Source organism: Erpetoichthys calabaricus, chromosome 17, assembly GCF_900747795.2.
Source record: "Erpetoichthys calabaricus chromosome 17, fErpCal1.3, whole genome shotgun sequence".
Taxonomy (NCBI): Eukaryota; Metazoa; Chordata; class Cladistia; order Polypteriformes; family Polypteridae; genus Erpetoichthys; species Erpetoichthys calabaricus.
In genome coordinates, this window is record NC_041410.2 from 16,086,573 (window position 1) to 16,102,924 (window position 16,352).

Genomic DNA, 16,352 nt, shown 5'->3' on the forward strand with positions numbered 1-16,352 from the left:
AAAACAAGTGCACATTAAAGGAATAAATAAAACCATTACATTCTTAAATACCAAAAATGTTGCACACTCTTTATTACTTATGCTGATATTGTGGGTTTAAATAAAAACCATCTGAAAGTTAATTACACCCAAAGACCTGGTGAGCTTTAAGCAGCCTGAGTGGACTGAGTTACACTCTTTTCAGATTTACAAAAGTCATAGACATGTGTATTAATTGTTTTCATCACGTTAATATAAAAAGGTATATTTAGTAAACACAACATTATATTTTAAGTTGATTGAACTTAATTCAATTAGCTGAAAAAAGTTGACATAATAAAATGAATTAAATTCAATGATGTATTTTTTTCAGCGTGCGTTTGGTCAATAACAAAAGAATGTAAAAGATTTTCTTTCCATCCATTCATTTTCTAACACGATTATTCAGCCCAAGGGGCACAGTGGGCAACCAACTTCGAGGAGGGCACCAGTTCATCTCAGGGCACACATCCATACTCACACTGCGCCACACTCTTAAAAACCACGGTTTCTTTAATGGCACTTTACTGGGTTGTGTGGTTCCCTATAGACCAGGGGTCTGCAACAATCAAACAAAAAATGCTGGTTCTTTACTGGCTCGTGTGGCTCCTCTTACTTAACAAAGCATCATTTCATTCTGGAACGGGTTAATTGCATATGAACACTTCCTAATGTTTAGAAAAAACATGAAATCTTTAACGTTTGGTAGCCTACCTAGCAGATTAAGAAAACCTGAACTCACATTAACAATATTACCTGGCCTGCATATTTTCATCTTCACAATATAAATCTTCTCATTCCTCACACCTAATAGTGCTGCTGCTCTTCTACATGCTCTGCTAACATCACATATAGATTGCTGTAATTCTGTATTGGCTGGCCTCCCTCACAAGCTAATGCATAAGCTCCAGCTGGTCCAGAATTCTGCTGCTCAAGTTATTACCAGAACCACCTCCATAGAACAAATTACTGTACCCTGGTTCTTTGTGAACTTCACTGGCTCCTTGTTAAATACTGTACTAATTTCAGGCTTCTGCTATTAACATTCCTAGTTCTTCATAGCCTGGCACCTTCATATCTTTCGAATTGCTTACATATTTATAGACCTGCTCGTACTATTAGATCTTCTTATTGAAATTTCTAGGTTACACCCTCTGCTCATTTATCTACCTAGGGCTCTAGATCCTTTAGCTTTGTTGCTCCTTATCTCTGGAACTCCCTTCTGTAGCATTGATTCACTTCCCAACTTCAAATCCAGACTTAAAACTTATCTTTTGAAACTTGCGCACTCCCCTTGATTTTGTCCCTTGATTGTACAGTGTTGTATTTATATGATCATATACAATTATTATATATATATATATATATATATATATATATATATACACAGTATATATGTTATTTTAATTGTATATTGTTATTTATGAGTGCATGGTTTTCTTTTTATTTATTGTTAATTTCTTTTAGTATTTCTTTGATTTAGTAAATTTTCTTTTGACTTTTTGTAAGGTGTCCTTGAGTGGTACCTTTACCCATCCATCCATTATCCAACCGGCTATATCCTAACATAGGGTCACGAGGGGACTGCTGGAGCCAATCCCAGCCAGCACAGGGCGCAAAGCAGGAACAAATCTCTAGGCAGGGTGCCAGCCCACTGCAGGGCACACACACACACAGCACACACACTAGGGACAATTTTAGATAGATAGATAGATACTTTATTAATCCCAAGGGGAAATTCACACTTTAATGAGATAGATATCGAATAAAATCGCCAATGCACCTAACCTGCATGTCTTTGGACTGTGGGAGGAAACCCACACAGACACGGGGAGAACATGCAAACTTCACACACGGAGGACCCAGGAAGCGAACCTGGATCTCCTAACTGTGAGACAGCAGTGCTACCACTGTGCCACTCAAGGTGCCTTTAAAAAAAAATTATTATTATTATTAACTTAGCCTGTGTGATTGTATGTAGCAGGAGTCCTTCTAAAATGATGACCCATTGGTATTTCACAGCAGCTAACCATCTATTCATGGTTATTTATGGGGGTCTGTACACATCTGAATAAATAAAAGTTCTTTCAGGAACCTTCACGTGAATGATTATTTTCTGAACCAAAAATGGGGCCACCATGGCATCTCTCTGGCACCTTTATTTGTAAAAGTGACTCTCCTGTCCCGGAGTGCTACTGAGGCTGTTTTCATTCTAACCCTTTTGTTAATTATTGACCAGTTTTTTTTTCTCTTAATTTAACTTCATTTGCCTTCATTTTAATGGACTTGCTATTTAAGACTCGGACACTTTAATTCAGGGGTCTCTCCAACTGCGGTCCTGGATTGCTGGGTTTTCATTCTAACTTTTTCCTTAGTCAGTGAACAGTTTTACTGCTAATAAACTCTTTTGCCTTAAATTTAATTGACTTGCTATGTAAGACTTAATTAGATGCCTTAATTATTTCTCTTTTCCTTAATTATCTATAAAACAAGCCAACACTTGACCAGCTAACCTGTGCCCATTGTACAATATTTGAGAATAAAGAAAGGCGAAGTTCTCAGTAATGTTGATCTGCTCAGGTATAGAAAACATTTTGTCATTGTTCCTAGAAAAGAGAAAATCAACAGTTTTGGAAATGTCTGGTGTAGCAAAAGCTGTGAAATTAAATAACGGTTTTAACTAATAGCAAGAATCAGCTTCTAATTAGAAAAGTGGAGTTTGAGGCCCTGACTTAGCTAGTCATGTGTTAGTTAGCTCATTAACTTTACACTCATTTTGCGTGCCGTTTAAGGATAAAAAAAGAAGAGAAAGCAATTCAGAGGACTGAATTGTAAAAAAACACAAGTCAATTCAAATGAAGGGAGAAGTTAATTAGCAGTAAAAGCAGGTCACTAATTAAGATTAAGGTTTAGAATGAAAACCTGAAGCCACAGTAGCATTCCAAGACTGAAGTTGGAGACCCCTGTACTAGAATATTAGCTTGAAAAAGAGCCATTTCTTTCTAGGAAGTGATCTCTGCATATGATATCAGTTCTTTGGTTTTTGAAAAGATCCCTAACATGTGGACAAAACAGAAATCAATAATGTATAGGAGGCTACCCAAGTAGGATATAACAGAGCAAGAAAACCTGTAACTGTGTGCAACCAGAGTTCTTTTACAATCAAGATCACAAATCGGTTATAATCCATTCATGGTTATTTATGGAATCTGCTACAGATCTAAATATATAAAAGTTTCTTCCTGAAACTTTCATGTGGATATATCTTTTAGGAATCGAAAATAGTTTATTTGTGGCATTGCTCCGAAAAAACACTTTGGCAGTTTTTATTAAATAGTACAATTTAGACTCGCCAATTACCCGACCACACACATTCCTGTAAACTGGGATATCTGATCATTCCCACTTACCGAGAACTGTAAACACACCAGGACACGGGAGCCAGTCTAATCTCACCCGGTGACTGCTCATTTATAAGGTGCGGTCATTAGTGTTAATGCTTGACCGCCAGCTCTCATTGGCTACTCGCTGTCCACGTGGACGGGAATGACTGAGTGTTTGTTTGCTTTCGCCTACACGGTGCTCTCTGAACCTGGAAGGGGACTTGCAGTGGGAGGGGCCAATCACACCTGTTCTGGGAGGGCTGAAAATTCCCCTCACGAGCGCAAGAAATGAGGGACGCGTCGATCCTTTTTTTTTTCGTGTAAAGCAAAAGCTTTTGAGTAGAATATGAAGAGTGGGAAATGAGCTGACCAGGGTACTGAAATGGACTTTGCGTCCATTACATTATGTACTGTGTCGCAGTGTAAGTCTCTAGTCTAAGTGATGTACTAAAGACGATTGGAAAAAGATGGTTGGATAAAAAAAAATGAGAAAATGTTTGGCAAATCACTAGCCGTCACTACAAAATCTCGATGCATGAAATGAAGGCAACGTGTGCAGTGCAGCGCATTCACAATGGAAGGGACTTGCTGTAATAGGAACAGAATACGCCCAGCAGATGGCGCACTGGTTCTATCAGACCATGATATGAATCAATAAATAAAGTGGCCTTCCCCTATATAGGCCAGGGTTTAAACACGGTATTTATCATTCCATCTGACAAACACAAGCAGTTTCTTTTCTTGAACACATTTACGTGACTGTAAAATATTATGCTACAGTAGGCGCGTGATAAAAGCCATTAGACACGCGGATGCCGCTTATAAAATCTGGATCAAACAATACTCAAACAACATTTCGGAACTGGAAATAATAATTATTTTTCATCTGTGTAATTTAAAAGTATATTTTATTTTTTCTACTAGCATTATTGGCGCTAAATAAAAACAGAATGCACATTCGCAGATACTGCATCATAATATGCAATACACTGTCGGGATGTAAACGCTTAGCTGCCGGTTCTGTACGAGCTGGGCTGTGCTGTTTTTAAAATATGTCTCAATATTGCGAAATTCTGACTGTTTGTATTTATGATTTTTTTTTCTTTTCTATGTGGATGCAGATGTGGAGGCTCACTAGGTATATTTTTAGAGCAGAAGTGACTGAATTAAAATGATCTTTACACCTGGGCTTAGTGGACGTGGGGTTTTCAAAACCTACATACTGTACCTACACACAATTATTAATGGAAAGTACTTTAGTTTTCGTTAATAAAAGTTCCTAATAAGATTTTTGTTAAGAATGTTTAAATGTTTTAACGTCTTGAACCATATAAGGATTTGCGCATTCTTCAAAACTTACCCTACAGTGCCCTGCAGTTAAAGCGTGTACACCGTATTCAGTTTAGATAAATATTAACAAAAAAGCAAATGAGATTGTGTAGTAGCTGGTTATAAATCAAACAGTCTGCAAGGACACGCTACAAACTAACAAACAGAAATTCTGCGGGCTGCACTGGACATGTGCAAGAGCGCGCCGCCCGCCTGAAACCAGAAACAAAAATGTCGGCCCAAAAGCAAAAGCAGCAGGCGCTTTGAAAATACGGGCTACGCCGAATCTCCGTTTCCTAATTTTATTTTTGAACACCTTCAACTTTCCACATAAAGTTCGATACGTTGAAAACGAAACTAGCCAATTTTCAAAATAATTACAGACAAAATGAAAATGAGCAAAACTTGACACCAATGCCTTATCCTCGTAAAATTAAAAACTCCAGTACTCGATGGAAATAGTGAAAGTACTCAATACTTTTTAATTACTTATTAATATCACTTCTATAGTTCGTTATTGATTAGTGACGTATAGATTTCGATATTTTTAAGAAATACCTTCCACCGTCCCGCCGACACACATGCACTGAGAAGTTCCTATAGGTGCGCATACCTCCATTATTCTGCGCCTATATACAGTGATTAATAATAATAATAATAATAATAACAACATTTGCTTGTGATGCTATTGAAACAAACACATACATTATTACCTAATATCCATTAAGTAATACTTCTGTACACATTCGATTAACAGTATTAATACTAGCTGCGTGGTTTCTTTCTACAATCATTGAAAATCGCGGAAGTTTTATGCCGGAAATCACAGCAATCAAAACCACAGTACTAACACTACTACCAATAATAACATCATACTTGGATTGTTTTGGCCTATAAATTCAGATGCTGTTGTGAAGTGTAATAAGAAAAATACCGACAACCTACCCAAGATGACTTAGTTCAGCTTTACAATTACATTTATCTGCTTAACAGATAATGGAGTAAACATCAGTCTGGCCGGGGGACTGTATGGGAACAAGTGTGACAGGACGAGGTGACCAAATCGATCACCACAAGCATTTCATTATTTATTTATTATTTCAATGGTTATTTTTATTTTTATTATTATTTTTGTTTCTTTGCATTTTCACCAAATGCCAAAAAGTTTCCTCGTTTTTATATAAACGAGATATTTACCTGTACTTAATTCCAAATAACATTCATTTGGACTAGAACTACGGGCTGAAAATATATTTAGCGTTTCATTCCCTTCTTTTCTTTTCCTTTTTTTTTTTGGTTGTTGTAAATTTAATAAGCGTGTGTATGCGAGTTAAGTAGCTACGTACATACAGGATACCCACGCCAGTGTAAAACCGCACAACGGATTCGATCTGCTTGCGAAAGATTCATTTTGTCTTGCTAGCATGAAAAAAAATATTTTGTGTTTCAACAAATAAATATTTTTAACTGAAGGAAAGTTGTAAAAGAAATAGTAGATGCCTGCAAATATATATTTTTTCATTATTATACATTAACAAAAACTGTTTAAAATGTATGCATTTATGCTAATGGACTCTAGCGTTTTAATTAAACGTCATGTCATTGAAAAACAGGTATAAATTTATGTACAATTTTGAAGAAAAACAAACATAAAAATAGAACAAAACAAGAAAGAACGGACTAGAAAAAACATCGGGTTACCGACATATTGCTTATATTAAGTGCGAGCACAAACCAGGCGTTTACACCGCTGCACCTTTTGCTACTGTTGTTATTATTGTGATTATGGTAATAACAACAACAATAATAATAATTATGATATTAAATGTATTATTATATTAAATGTATTATTATTATTATTAGTGTTGTTGTGAATACAAGAATTATTATTCTTTGAGATACAAAACTTCTGCCCGTTCTCGTACGGGAACTGCAAACGATGACAAAAGGAATTTCCTCTGAAAAACCCAGAAAGAAAGTCCTGCCGTGTTGGAGGACAGCGAATCATTAATTGCCGTGTAATCGAAGCATATTTAAATAATCGATATTAATTTTACATATAGCCTCTTAGAAGGCGGCTCACATAGTTTCTTTGACTTTTGCAGGTAATCAATAAACAGTTCTCTCTGTGTGTATTTATTTCACACAGTCTGATTTTACACAAATGCTCTTTATTCAAATATATATATTTGAATATATATATATATATATATATATATATATATATATATATATATATATATATATATATATATATATATATATATATATAATTTTTTTTTCAGCTAAATGTCTTCTTGCATGGCGCACTTCACTGACTACAGGACTCATATCGTTATTTTATATTTTTACAAATATAATACTTTCAACTTCTAAACTTGTGACATTTGCATACTGTGTATTGTGCACATATATTCATTCTTAAAGCTTACAGAATTCATTTTTCTGTTTTTTTTTTTAATTTTTATTTTTCCTTAAATATTATGAACATTAAACATCATATTTGGCTCGTTTTGGATATTTAATAAATATATAATCAATTTAAATGTAGTCGTGTACATTTTCGGAGGAGTAACTTACAAGTGTTAGTTTTTTGCTTATTAAGGCCCAGGATTGAAGTTACAAACCTGGCTCACGCGAAATCAATTTTGAACGCGTAAACACTTAGTAATTGAATATATTTTGTATATGATAATGCTATACAAATGTTAAAAATGAGATTAATAACTCGCAATAATAAGAATCAAGAACACGGAGTCAACCCGGGTTATCCCGTCTAAAGACTCGGCCGTTTTATTGTTTAATTTCCCCTAAGCTTCAGCCTTCCTTTTATCAAACAACAGGTGAATTATTGTGTAAGAGTGTTTATTCGTGTGTGTGTGTGTGTGTGTGTTTTTGCAATTGACCCAATGTTCTTCTTTTCACACTGGGTCAGCCAGTCTGAATTGCCAGCGTTTACATTCAGATAACACGCAGAAGGGTCTTCAACAACATATTCTAATTCAAGTGGTCGTTTCCAGTATTGATCCATGTAAATAAATGAGGACTCGAGTCGGCCAAACTGTCGTAAAAATACACACAGGATCGAATAAAACGAGATTTGTCTATTGTTAGCGTTAAGGATATTTTCTTTGTCTGCGGCAGCCGTTTGGTTTGTATTCTGATCCGAACACTTGCTAAATAAAATTTCTCACTGTGCCATTTCTGATTGGCCTTTAAGGTTGGGGGTCTGCTCATAAATCAATAAAAAAAAAAAAAAACCAAATTAAAAAAAAAAAAGTTCATAGAATCTTAACGAAGATGAGCCCACATTTAAAACACAAGCAGGTGTGCTATATATATATATACACAAGGAAATCGTAAATACAGAGGACAGTGGGCTTAAAAAGAGGGCGTGTCCACATGCAGTCACCCACATACACAAATAATCCCAATATTGTATCATCAGATAGAACCGTCAAATGAATGTGCAGAATAAAAGAAACACACAGCAGCAGTTTTACATTATGAATACGACGGCTTTTCGCTGAGAACGTGGCCCCCGTGTGAAGAACAGCCGTCCTTTGTGCACTCGAAGGGGGGGGGGGGGGGGGGGGGGGGGATGTGACTCTTTCCCTCTCTCTCTCTCTCTCTCTCTCTCTCTCTCATTCTGTGAAACGGATCAGTGCCCCTGACTTGCGCTCAGATTGACTGTGTCTCATTCTCCAGGGACAAATTAATGGAGACCTATCAGTTAATTAACAAAACCTCAGTCCGTGCCACGTCACTAAATCCAAACATGCTGTGCACAAGCAAAAACAACAAAAACCAAAACAGCTAGAAAAAAAAAAGTGCTGGTAATCCTGGTCTGCATTGTTCTCTTCTATGGTATCAGCTCGCCGTTGATCCGCTTTGCTATTAATTTCTTCTGTTAGTCCTAAATTGCCTTTCTGATCTCCTGTGCTAAGATTCCTTTGTCACTTTAACTGTCAACCGAGACCAAATAACACAACAAAATGACTGCTTACCCTTTTTACTGTTTTCTTTTACAGGTACACACTTAAAATGGTTAATTTGAAAATATGATGGGATCAACACAGAGAGACCCCCACTTACACACACACACACACCTTGCATGTATCCATACAAAAGCATTCCCTGGGCCAGGTAACTTATTAAAGATCTGGGGAACTCCAGCATATTAACATCTTATCTACAAAGACGCGTTAGCTGAAGTAGACACGGCGAATAATAAATGAAGCAGCACGTGCAAACAAGACGTCCCAGTTCTCTTCATCTCTTTTAGCAGGACGGTACAGGACAATAGAGAAGAGCGGACAGACAAGAGGTACGGACACCTGATCAGTTCCCCATGCACATACTTGCTTTTGTTCGGCAAATCACCACACAAATAAAGAATACGAATTGTGTGTGTGTGTGTTTTTCAAATATTCTGAATTTACATTTTCCATCTGAAATGTATAATAGGAAAAAAAACGGCACCCGCCTGATAGATGCGGTGTCGCTTTACAAAGAACCCCATCGATCGATATTTCGAATTGAAAACATAACCTCATTTTTTTTTTGTCCAACCGAAGACCCGATAAAACGGCTTTAGGTGCACAAGGCTGTGCGATGGGGGAAGCAAAAAAAAATCACCTTTACAACATAAATATTCGAGATAGGATCAGATGAACCCATTGAAGTCGGGATTAGACACCACTGTTGATTGTAGTATTATTATTACGAGTTTAAAACCAGACAAAGTCAACACACGTCCCGGTTTTTTTTTTCTCGCTCCGCATGGTTCGTTTGAGGTTAAAACAGAAAGTGAAATCTGTACTCACCTGCAAGCCTGAGAGCAGACATTCGCTGGAATTCCGGCTCCTGGAGCCACTTCCACATTCTTCTGAAAGTCTCCCGGCCTGATTTTAGCTTGCTCCAAGGTTTGGGGTTCCTTAGCAAGTCAGAGAGGGTCCCCTGCGATCGACACAGCACCCTCTGAGCGAAAATGGCCTGCGGGATGCTGTACCTTTTAAGCTCGGTGGTGATCCTCTGGGCTACTTCTTTGGTATTAATTTCTTCAATTTGTCCTGAATTGTTTCCGTTATTGACCTGCGATCCAGGCACTGATGATGAATTTTGTTCCCTGGTGGAGCCTAAAACCTGACCGTGGCTCTGGGCATTGAGATGGGCATGGGGATGGTGATGAATCCCGTTGATTTGCACCATGCCAGCCGAGGAAGCTGTCATGTGCTGATCACCGTGCCTGGCCAGCATAGCAGGGTGGTGGGCTTCAAATCCGTTTGGTGTCAGCATCTTCTCGCTGGGCATGGTAGCGCCAGGTTGAGCGTAAGGAGGCAGACCTTGCTGGGAGTTGTGAATGGCTCCCAGCCCTGACCCCGACAAGGGAGAGAGGCTTTGTCCCATGCTGGTGACATCCTTGTGGTATGGAGCATAAAGATTGTTCATAGAAGCCAGACCTCTATCGTCCCTCATCAGGGTGAAGCTGCCGCTCACATTTCCCGGTATGCGCTGGTGGGGGTGATGATGGTGATGATGGTGGTGGTGGTGATGAGGAAACTTGTCCGAGACCGTCGAGATGGGAGGTAGCGGCTGCAAAGGGGTTAAAGTGGTGTAGGTGCTGCTCATGCTCATTCCCGGGGGCGCCTCACAAGCCATGGTCATGGCGGGGTGCAGGTGTCCCGTTAAAGCGTGGTCGGGTGGCCGATGGTGATGATAGTCGCTGCCGTCAAGGATGGATGCCATGCCCATGGAGCGAGAGTGGGCTGACAAGTGGTTGCTGCGATGGGCTACGGAGCTTCTGTGATGAGGGCTGTTACTGTTCATCAAATCAGCCGTAGTTGGCACCTGCTCATGACTCACCCCGTGCAGATCGCCAATATTCTCCATCGTCAGCTGAGCATTCATTACTATTCGTGCAAGCTTGTGGACAACACATCTATCTGATCTGTTTGAGGATTGTCCAAAGAAGTCTTCACATTCGCCAAGCGAGATTTGGTTTCTATTGCAAAGCTTTGTTGGAATTGTTGCTATGGTTGTTGGTGTCCTTAGTCTGGTATGGCTTTAAGGCCCCCGTTTGCCTAAAAGAGCATCAGCAGCCGTGATCGCAGTCTGATCGTGTCCCTCGCCATCTCTAGCCATGTCTCGTACTGTTTCGATTTCTTTGGCCGCGGCTCTGGTGCTGCGGCGCCCACTGGGTGAGCATGCGCATTGGATCCGGTCACCCCCTCCCCTCCTCTCCCGTTGCCTACTCACATGCCGCTCCTCTCCTGTGACATCATCACAATTATTAAGGTGGAAGTGCTCCCTGCCGGCTCGTCACTTATTTGAACTGTTTCGTGTAGCTGCAAGATAACGCTGCAAACTTCACGAGGAAATTGCGTTTGTGTGTGTGTGTGTGTGTGTGTGTTACTGTGTGACTGTGTGTGTGAAAGAAAAAGGAGAGAAAGAAAGAATGCACGAGATGGAGAGGTTGACATAGAGAAATGAACACGGTTTATTTCTAGATAGATAGATAGATAGATAGATAGAAATGAAAGGCACTATGATAGATAGATAGATAGATAGATAGATAGATAGATAGATAGATAGATAGATAGATAGATACTAATCATAACTTTTTAAACTACTCAGATTATTTGTATCACAGCCCTTCTACCCATGTGCTTTTTGAACCTTCGCAAAATGAGGACAAGTTCATTCTGGCGGCACTGGACTCAGATATAAGGACCAATCCTGGACCATGAATAGGGCGCCATTCCGTAGTCTATGCAACTTGAAAATAATTTTATCCAATCAGATTTGTTGCCCTAATGAAAATTCTTTCATGAAATGTAGCTCTCCAACCAGGTCATCCTTACACTCTTAAAAAAATAACGGTTCAAAAAATGTGACTTTACTGGGTGGTGTAGTTTCTCGCAGAACTATTGCTTGTTAAAGAACTGTTTCATTCTAAGTAGAGCTCTTTACATATGAAATTAGTTCTTTGAGCCGTGGAAAGTTTACTAATATGTGGAAAAAATTAGAAATCTTTAATGTCTAGTATAGGCTGCCTGCACCAAGGAAACAACAGATCAAGGAAACCTGAACTTGGCCTGCGTTATTGAGTACAGCCATGAGTCCTTCTGAAATCACGAGAATCCTTTGATATTTGACATATTTTTCTATTGAAGGTTAGTTATAGGGCCTGTTACTGATCTAAATAAAGATTTTTTTTATCTGAAATCTTCTGCTGGATGGTTCCTTGGGATTCCTCTGTGCTATTTCTCCGAAGAACCAGTCTGGCACCTTTAACTTGACCTATAAAGTCTGTATCTTCTCTCAAAATCATGAACGAAAACTCAGCACAAATAAATTACCGAAAATGTTCTTGAGCAGTAGACACGATTTTGAAAGAGAAACATAAGCCTTTCATTATGGAGTCAAAGCTCCACCGTTAGACGCTATACTATTTATCCTTCACTAAGTTTCTTAACCAAGTACAACATTCCGTACTGTTCTCCTGAGTTTGGGAATTCAAATATGTTAAAACTGCTAATAGCCTGTAGAAGTTTAAGTCGACCACATTTTCAAGTATTCAATCAATGAAAATTTACAGGGTTAGGTAAAAGCCGACAGGGATGGAACGAGGGGGGATAACGTATCACTGCGATCTTGAATTTGCCAAACCAATTCGTCTTTTAATCTGCGTTATAAAGTTTGCGATTCGAACGAAATAAGCTGGATATTGATTTAATAAAAGAAGAATGTAAAATATTTAAAAAACGAGAAGCCATTATTAGGAATATTTACAATGACAGCTGAAAGAGGAGAACGTTATGTATGCGAAGGATTCGCTTTGAATAAATTTATTGTAAAAGCTTTGCGTTCCTATTAATGAACGTCAGCTCGGATTTGCATAAAAAATGAACGTGAGTTAAGGGAAAATAAAAGCAAGGATGATAATAAATAACCCGATCTATCTATCTATCTATCTATCTATCTATCTATCTATCTATCTATCTATCTATCTATCTATCTATCTATCTATCTATCTATCTATCTATCTATCTATCTATCTATCTATCTATCTATCTATCTATCTATCTATCTATCTATCTATCTATCTATCTATCTATCTATCTATCTATACATTGCCGTTCATGTCTAACTGTGACATGTAAGGACGTTGCACCTTATATCTAACAGATACTTGAAAGTATCAAGATCAGATTATTAGGCCTGCTTAGTTTTTACGTAAAACAAACGAGCTTTATGGTGTGAATGGTCTCCAGCCGTTTCTCATATTTCTAAGGTTCTTATTTATATACTGTGGACAATTACAGGACAAGTTCATTAGGATACAGACACATCTAAACGTAATAGTAAGCCACACCAGCAATTTCAAGTGGTGCCTCCACTGTTTATTTGGTTTTGCTAATACGCCGGGTCTCCTTAAACATCGTTTTAATATTAACTTCCGGGTTCTCCTCAGGAGAAAAAAAAAATCAAAGCCATCCTATTTAACCAACCACATAAACTCTGTCTGATTTGCCTTAAATTAAGAGCCGAGCATGAAACGCTCGCTTGTTAGTCACGGTGGGCGCACGCCGCAGATGAAGAAGGCTTTGCAGTTTGTAATATTCTTGTTATTATCGGTCCCTACAATTGTCCACTCGTTCTTCTCTGTATATTTTAATGACGGGTCATGGCACATATCTACATAGTAAATTTAAGAAGTTTGTTTTTGGAGCTAACAACTCGAGTTCCAGTTGAATCTTTTCAAGTCCGATCTGTCATCACGTATTTCACAATCGCACATAGTCGCAATACTCGCATTTTGCGAGGTTGTTTTTTTTTTTAGTTGTTACAAATAAAACAACTCATTTGCGCAAATCTTCCAGCAGTTTTAGTGAAATGAATAAAAAAAAAAAAGGCAGAAGGATAATAGACGCCGTGAAGACCAAATGCCACTGTTGCTATTGTGTGCTGAACTGCTCAGATAAAGTACTTTACGTAAAACACAAGGCAGATGTGTCTATTGTTCAGCCATTAACAATAACGAACTAAGCCTTCTAAAACGTAGCCCCCTTACTCTAACTGTAGCTGCAGGAGGGACGGAGTTATGACACAGCACATTATGATATTTGAATGAATTTCAACTGATTTGAAATGAATTGCTAAAATTGATCTGAACTGACAAAAGTGAGAGGTGTGCCATTTGTAGAAAGGGGCAACATGAAAAAATGTGCAGCAGTTAGGTCATTTGTTTTTTCTGTCCGTACTGTTCGTTTTTGGATGTCTTTTTAGATATTGGTTGCTTCTAAAAATGACATGACCTATAGAAAATAAATAAAAGCATATCAGTGTAAGATTTATCTATTGCATGCTTGCCACGAAAGACGTTTACGTTTCGCAACTCCCGTTGTAATGCGTGCTAATGAAGCGCAAGCGACGTGAACTCAACCCGTCACACGTTGTACTGCTTGCTACTTGTTTAACTGACGTTATTTCTAAATACGTGGTATTGTATATTTCCCTGAAATTAAACATGCAGGACTAAAAGAATATTAAACAAGAAACAACTAAAATAGATCAGAGTAAAATTTATTAAGTACATCCGTTTTAAAAGAGAATTGGACATCATCATCATCATCATCATCATCATCATCAGCGTTGTGTATGGACACTCCTAACCGTCTGTTACGTCCTCTTTTGCACTTTTTGATGACGTGCTGGACAGGTTGCCTGGAAAGCGTCTTTTTATTTTATTTTTTTTCCTCCTGCATCGTGGTGACAGCTTGCAGTGGTCAGTGCTTGGAGGTCTTGGTCTGAAAAGAGGACATGTCAAAGGTGACGCTTCAAGACTCTAAAAGCCAACAGCTGCCGGTTGAGCAGATTAACTCTCAGACTTTCCCCTGTTGAGCTTCATGGGGACCTGCTCGGTGACAAAAACACATACATCTGTCAGGGTCAAGGAAGAATGAAACACGGTTTACTTAGTTAAAAAAAAGAAAAGTTAAATTAGCAACAAAGAGAATGTAATAAGTTGAGAGAGAATTAGCCGGGATTCGTTGCATAATCTTGCTGAATATGCTAACAACAATGAAAGGCGTTGCTCTTTTGTGCGTGTGGCAATGAACAAACCAACAAAAGTCGATCAAGATGACAGTTTAGTCATTTTTATGCCTCTTCGGCACCGTCACACACACACACGAGCACAAAGAGAACATAACGTAATAAAAAATAGACCATAAGCATGTTGCTGATTCATCTTTATGTAAATTGCTTGAAATGAATCGCGTATCCCGTTTGCTTTAAATCGGACGTTTTACGGGGACTGCCTGAATGATCAGGTGTTTTAAGAAAAAAAAAACTGATAAACTTGTTATTTTCCCCGTTTTTCTCCCAAATGAATCCTTAGTTACGTGTTTAAGTTTTGAGTGCCTGCCCATAATATGTAAGTCGTTCTATATGTTCCACACTACATCTGTTCGCATTCTCATAGTGGTCGATATTGTCATTCACACTCGTGCCTCCGTGACTTGCCAAAAGCGAGAAAAAAAAAATGTCCTTTTTGTTAAGATTCACTCAAGCGACCCTGATGCGTGTTAGACCCCCAGTATGTCTCATATGTTTTGTGCCCGAATTCAATGGCAAATGGCCGGGAACATTCTTTGGTTTTGCTAAACAGACTCTGCAAACTTTGAAGAATGAAAAGAAAAGGCGTGTGGCAATTATTGTGCAAGAAATAATTGGTATAAATACAGGTATTATTAACATTTAGTCAAGCAGAATACATATTGAAATGGTAGCGGGGAGATCCACCCTGCACTCTCCCCCGCAGCAACAATAAAGTCGTTTTCAGCGCAACGAGCGCTCTGCTGTGTAAAATGCTAATAATGGGCACACTCGCAGTCCTCCTCTTGCAGTTTGAAGTTTTTGGCAGACGTCCCCCCCCAACCTGCCCCTACCTACACCACCAAAACGGTTTGCATTTCACCCATCCATTTTTTTTTTCCTAACCCGCTGAACCCGCTTTGGGGTTATGGGAGGTGCCCGTTTTTCAAATCAAACTTTATAGATTTTAAAATAAAAGAGGGGGGTTCAAAACAGATCGGGACGGCTGGACTTTTAGGCGGCTTTGCCCGATTCTGAGATGGGTGGCTCCTGGCGCACGTGCGGAAGCGCCGCAGAACAGTTGGAAGTTTGGCGGCCGCTCCAGAAAACAAAGCGCAAGCCTCCATGAAAAGCCTTCTAATTTTAAAATTGTAAAAAGGGCTTATGTGCAAAGAGGCCTGGATGTCGAATTAATTATTTATACGCTGATGCCTCCCTACTTTTCAAAGATATTATTAATTAGGCGCCTCTGGTCTTTTGCAGGGAGCTCCATAGAGCCACTTGCAGCTTTAAATATGAATTAAAAGCAAATCCAGTCTGCCATAATGCGAAAATTATTCCATGTCTTGTATGGCAGAGATAAATAGCTGTATGGATCAATACTTTGAGACTCTGCTGCAAACGACAAAGTTATTGATAGCTTTTATTAATGATGTTAATGGCAGTGAAGACAGAAGACAAATCTCATCTAAAAATTAGCAGGTGAAATGCATTTTTAACTAAGACCTGCATCCGTTTATA

At 38.6% G+C, this 16,352-nt stretch overlaps 1 protein-coding gene and 1 long non-coding RNA gene across 2 annotated transcripts in view; both read right to left on the bottom strand.

The window, feature by feature from the left end:
• Positions 1-10,891, bottom strand: part of onecut1 (one cut homeobox 1) — a 60,714-nt gene extending 49,823 nt beyond the window's left edge. Inside the window, exon 1 of the mRNA XM_028823107.2 lies at positions 9,557-10,891. Coding sequence (XP_028678940.1) covers positions 9,557-10,640 — 1,084 coding nt within the window. The 5' untranslated portion in view covers positions 10,641-10,891. The remainder of the gene's footprint in view (positions 1-9,556) is intronic.
• A 3,411-nt stretch (positions 10,892-14,302) lies between these two features.
• The window catches only part of LOC127526131 (uncharacterized), an 8,230-nt gene continuing 6,180 nt past the window's right edge, over positions 14,303-16,352 (bottom strand). Inside the window, exon 2 of the long non-coding RNA XR_007933750.1 lies at positions 14,303-14,649. This is a non-coding gene — a long non-coding RNA (uncharacterized LOC127526131). The remainder of the gene's footprint in view (positions 14,650-16,352) is intronic.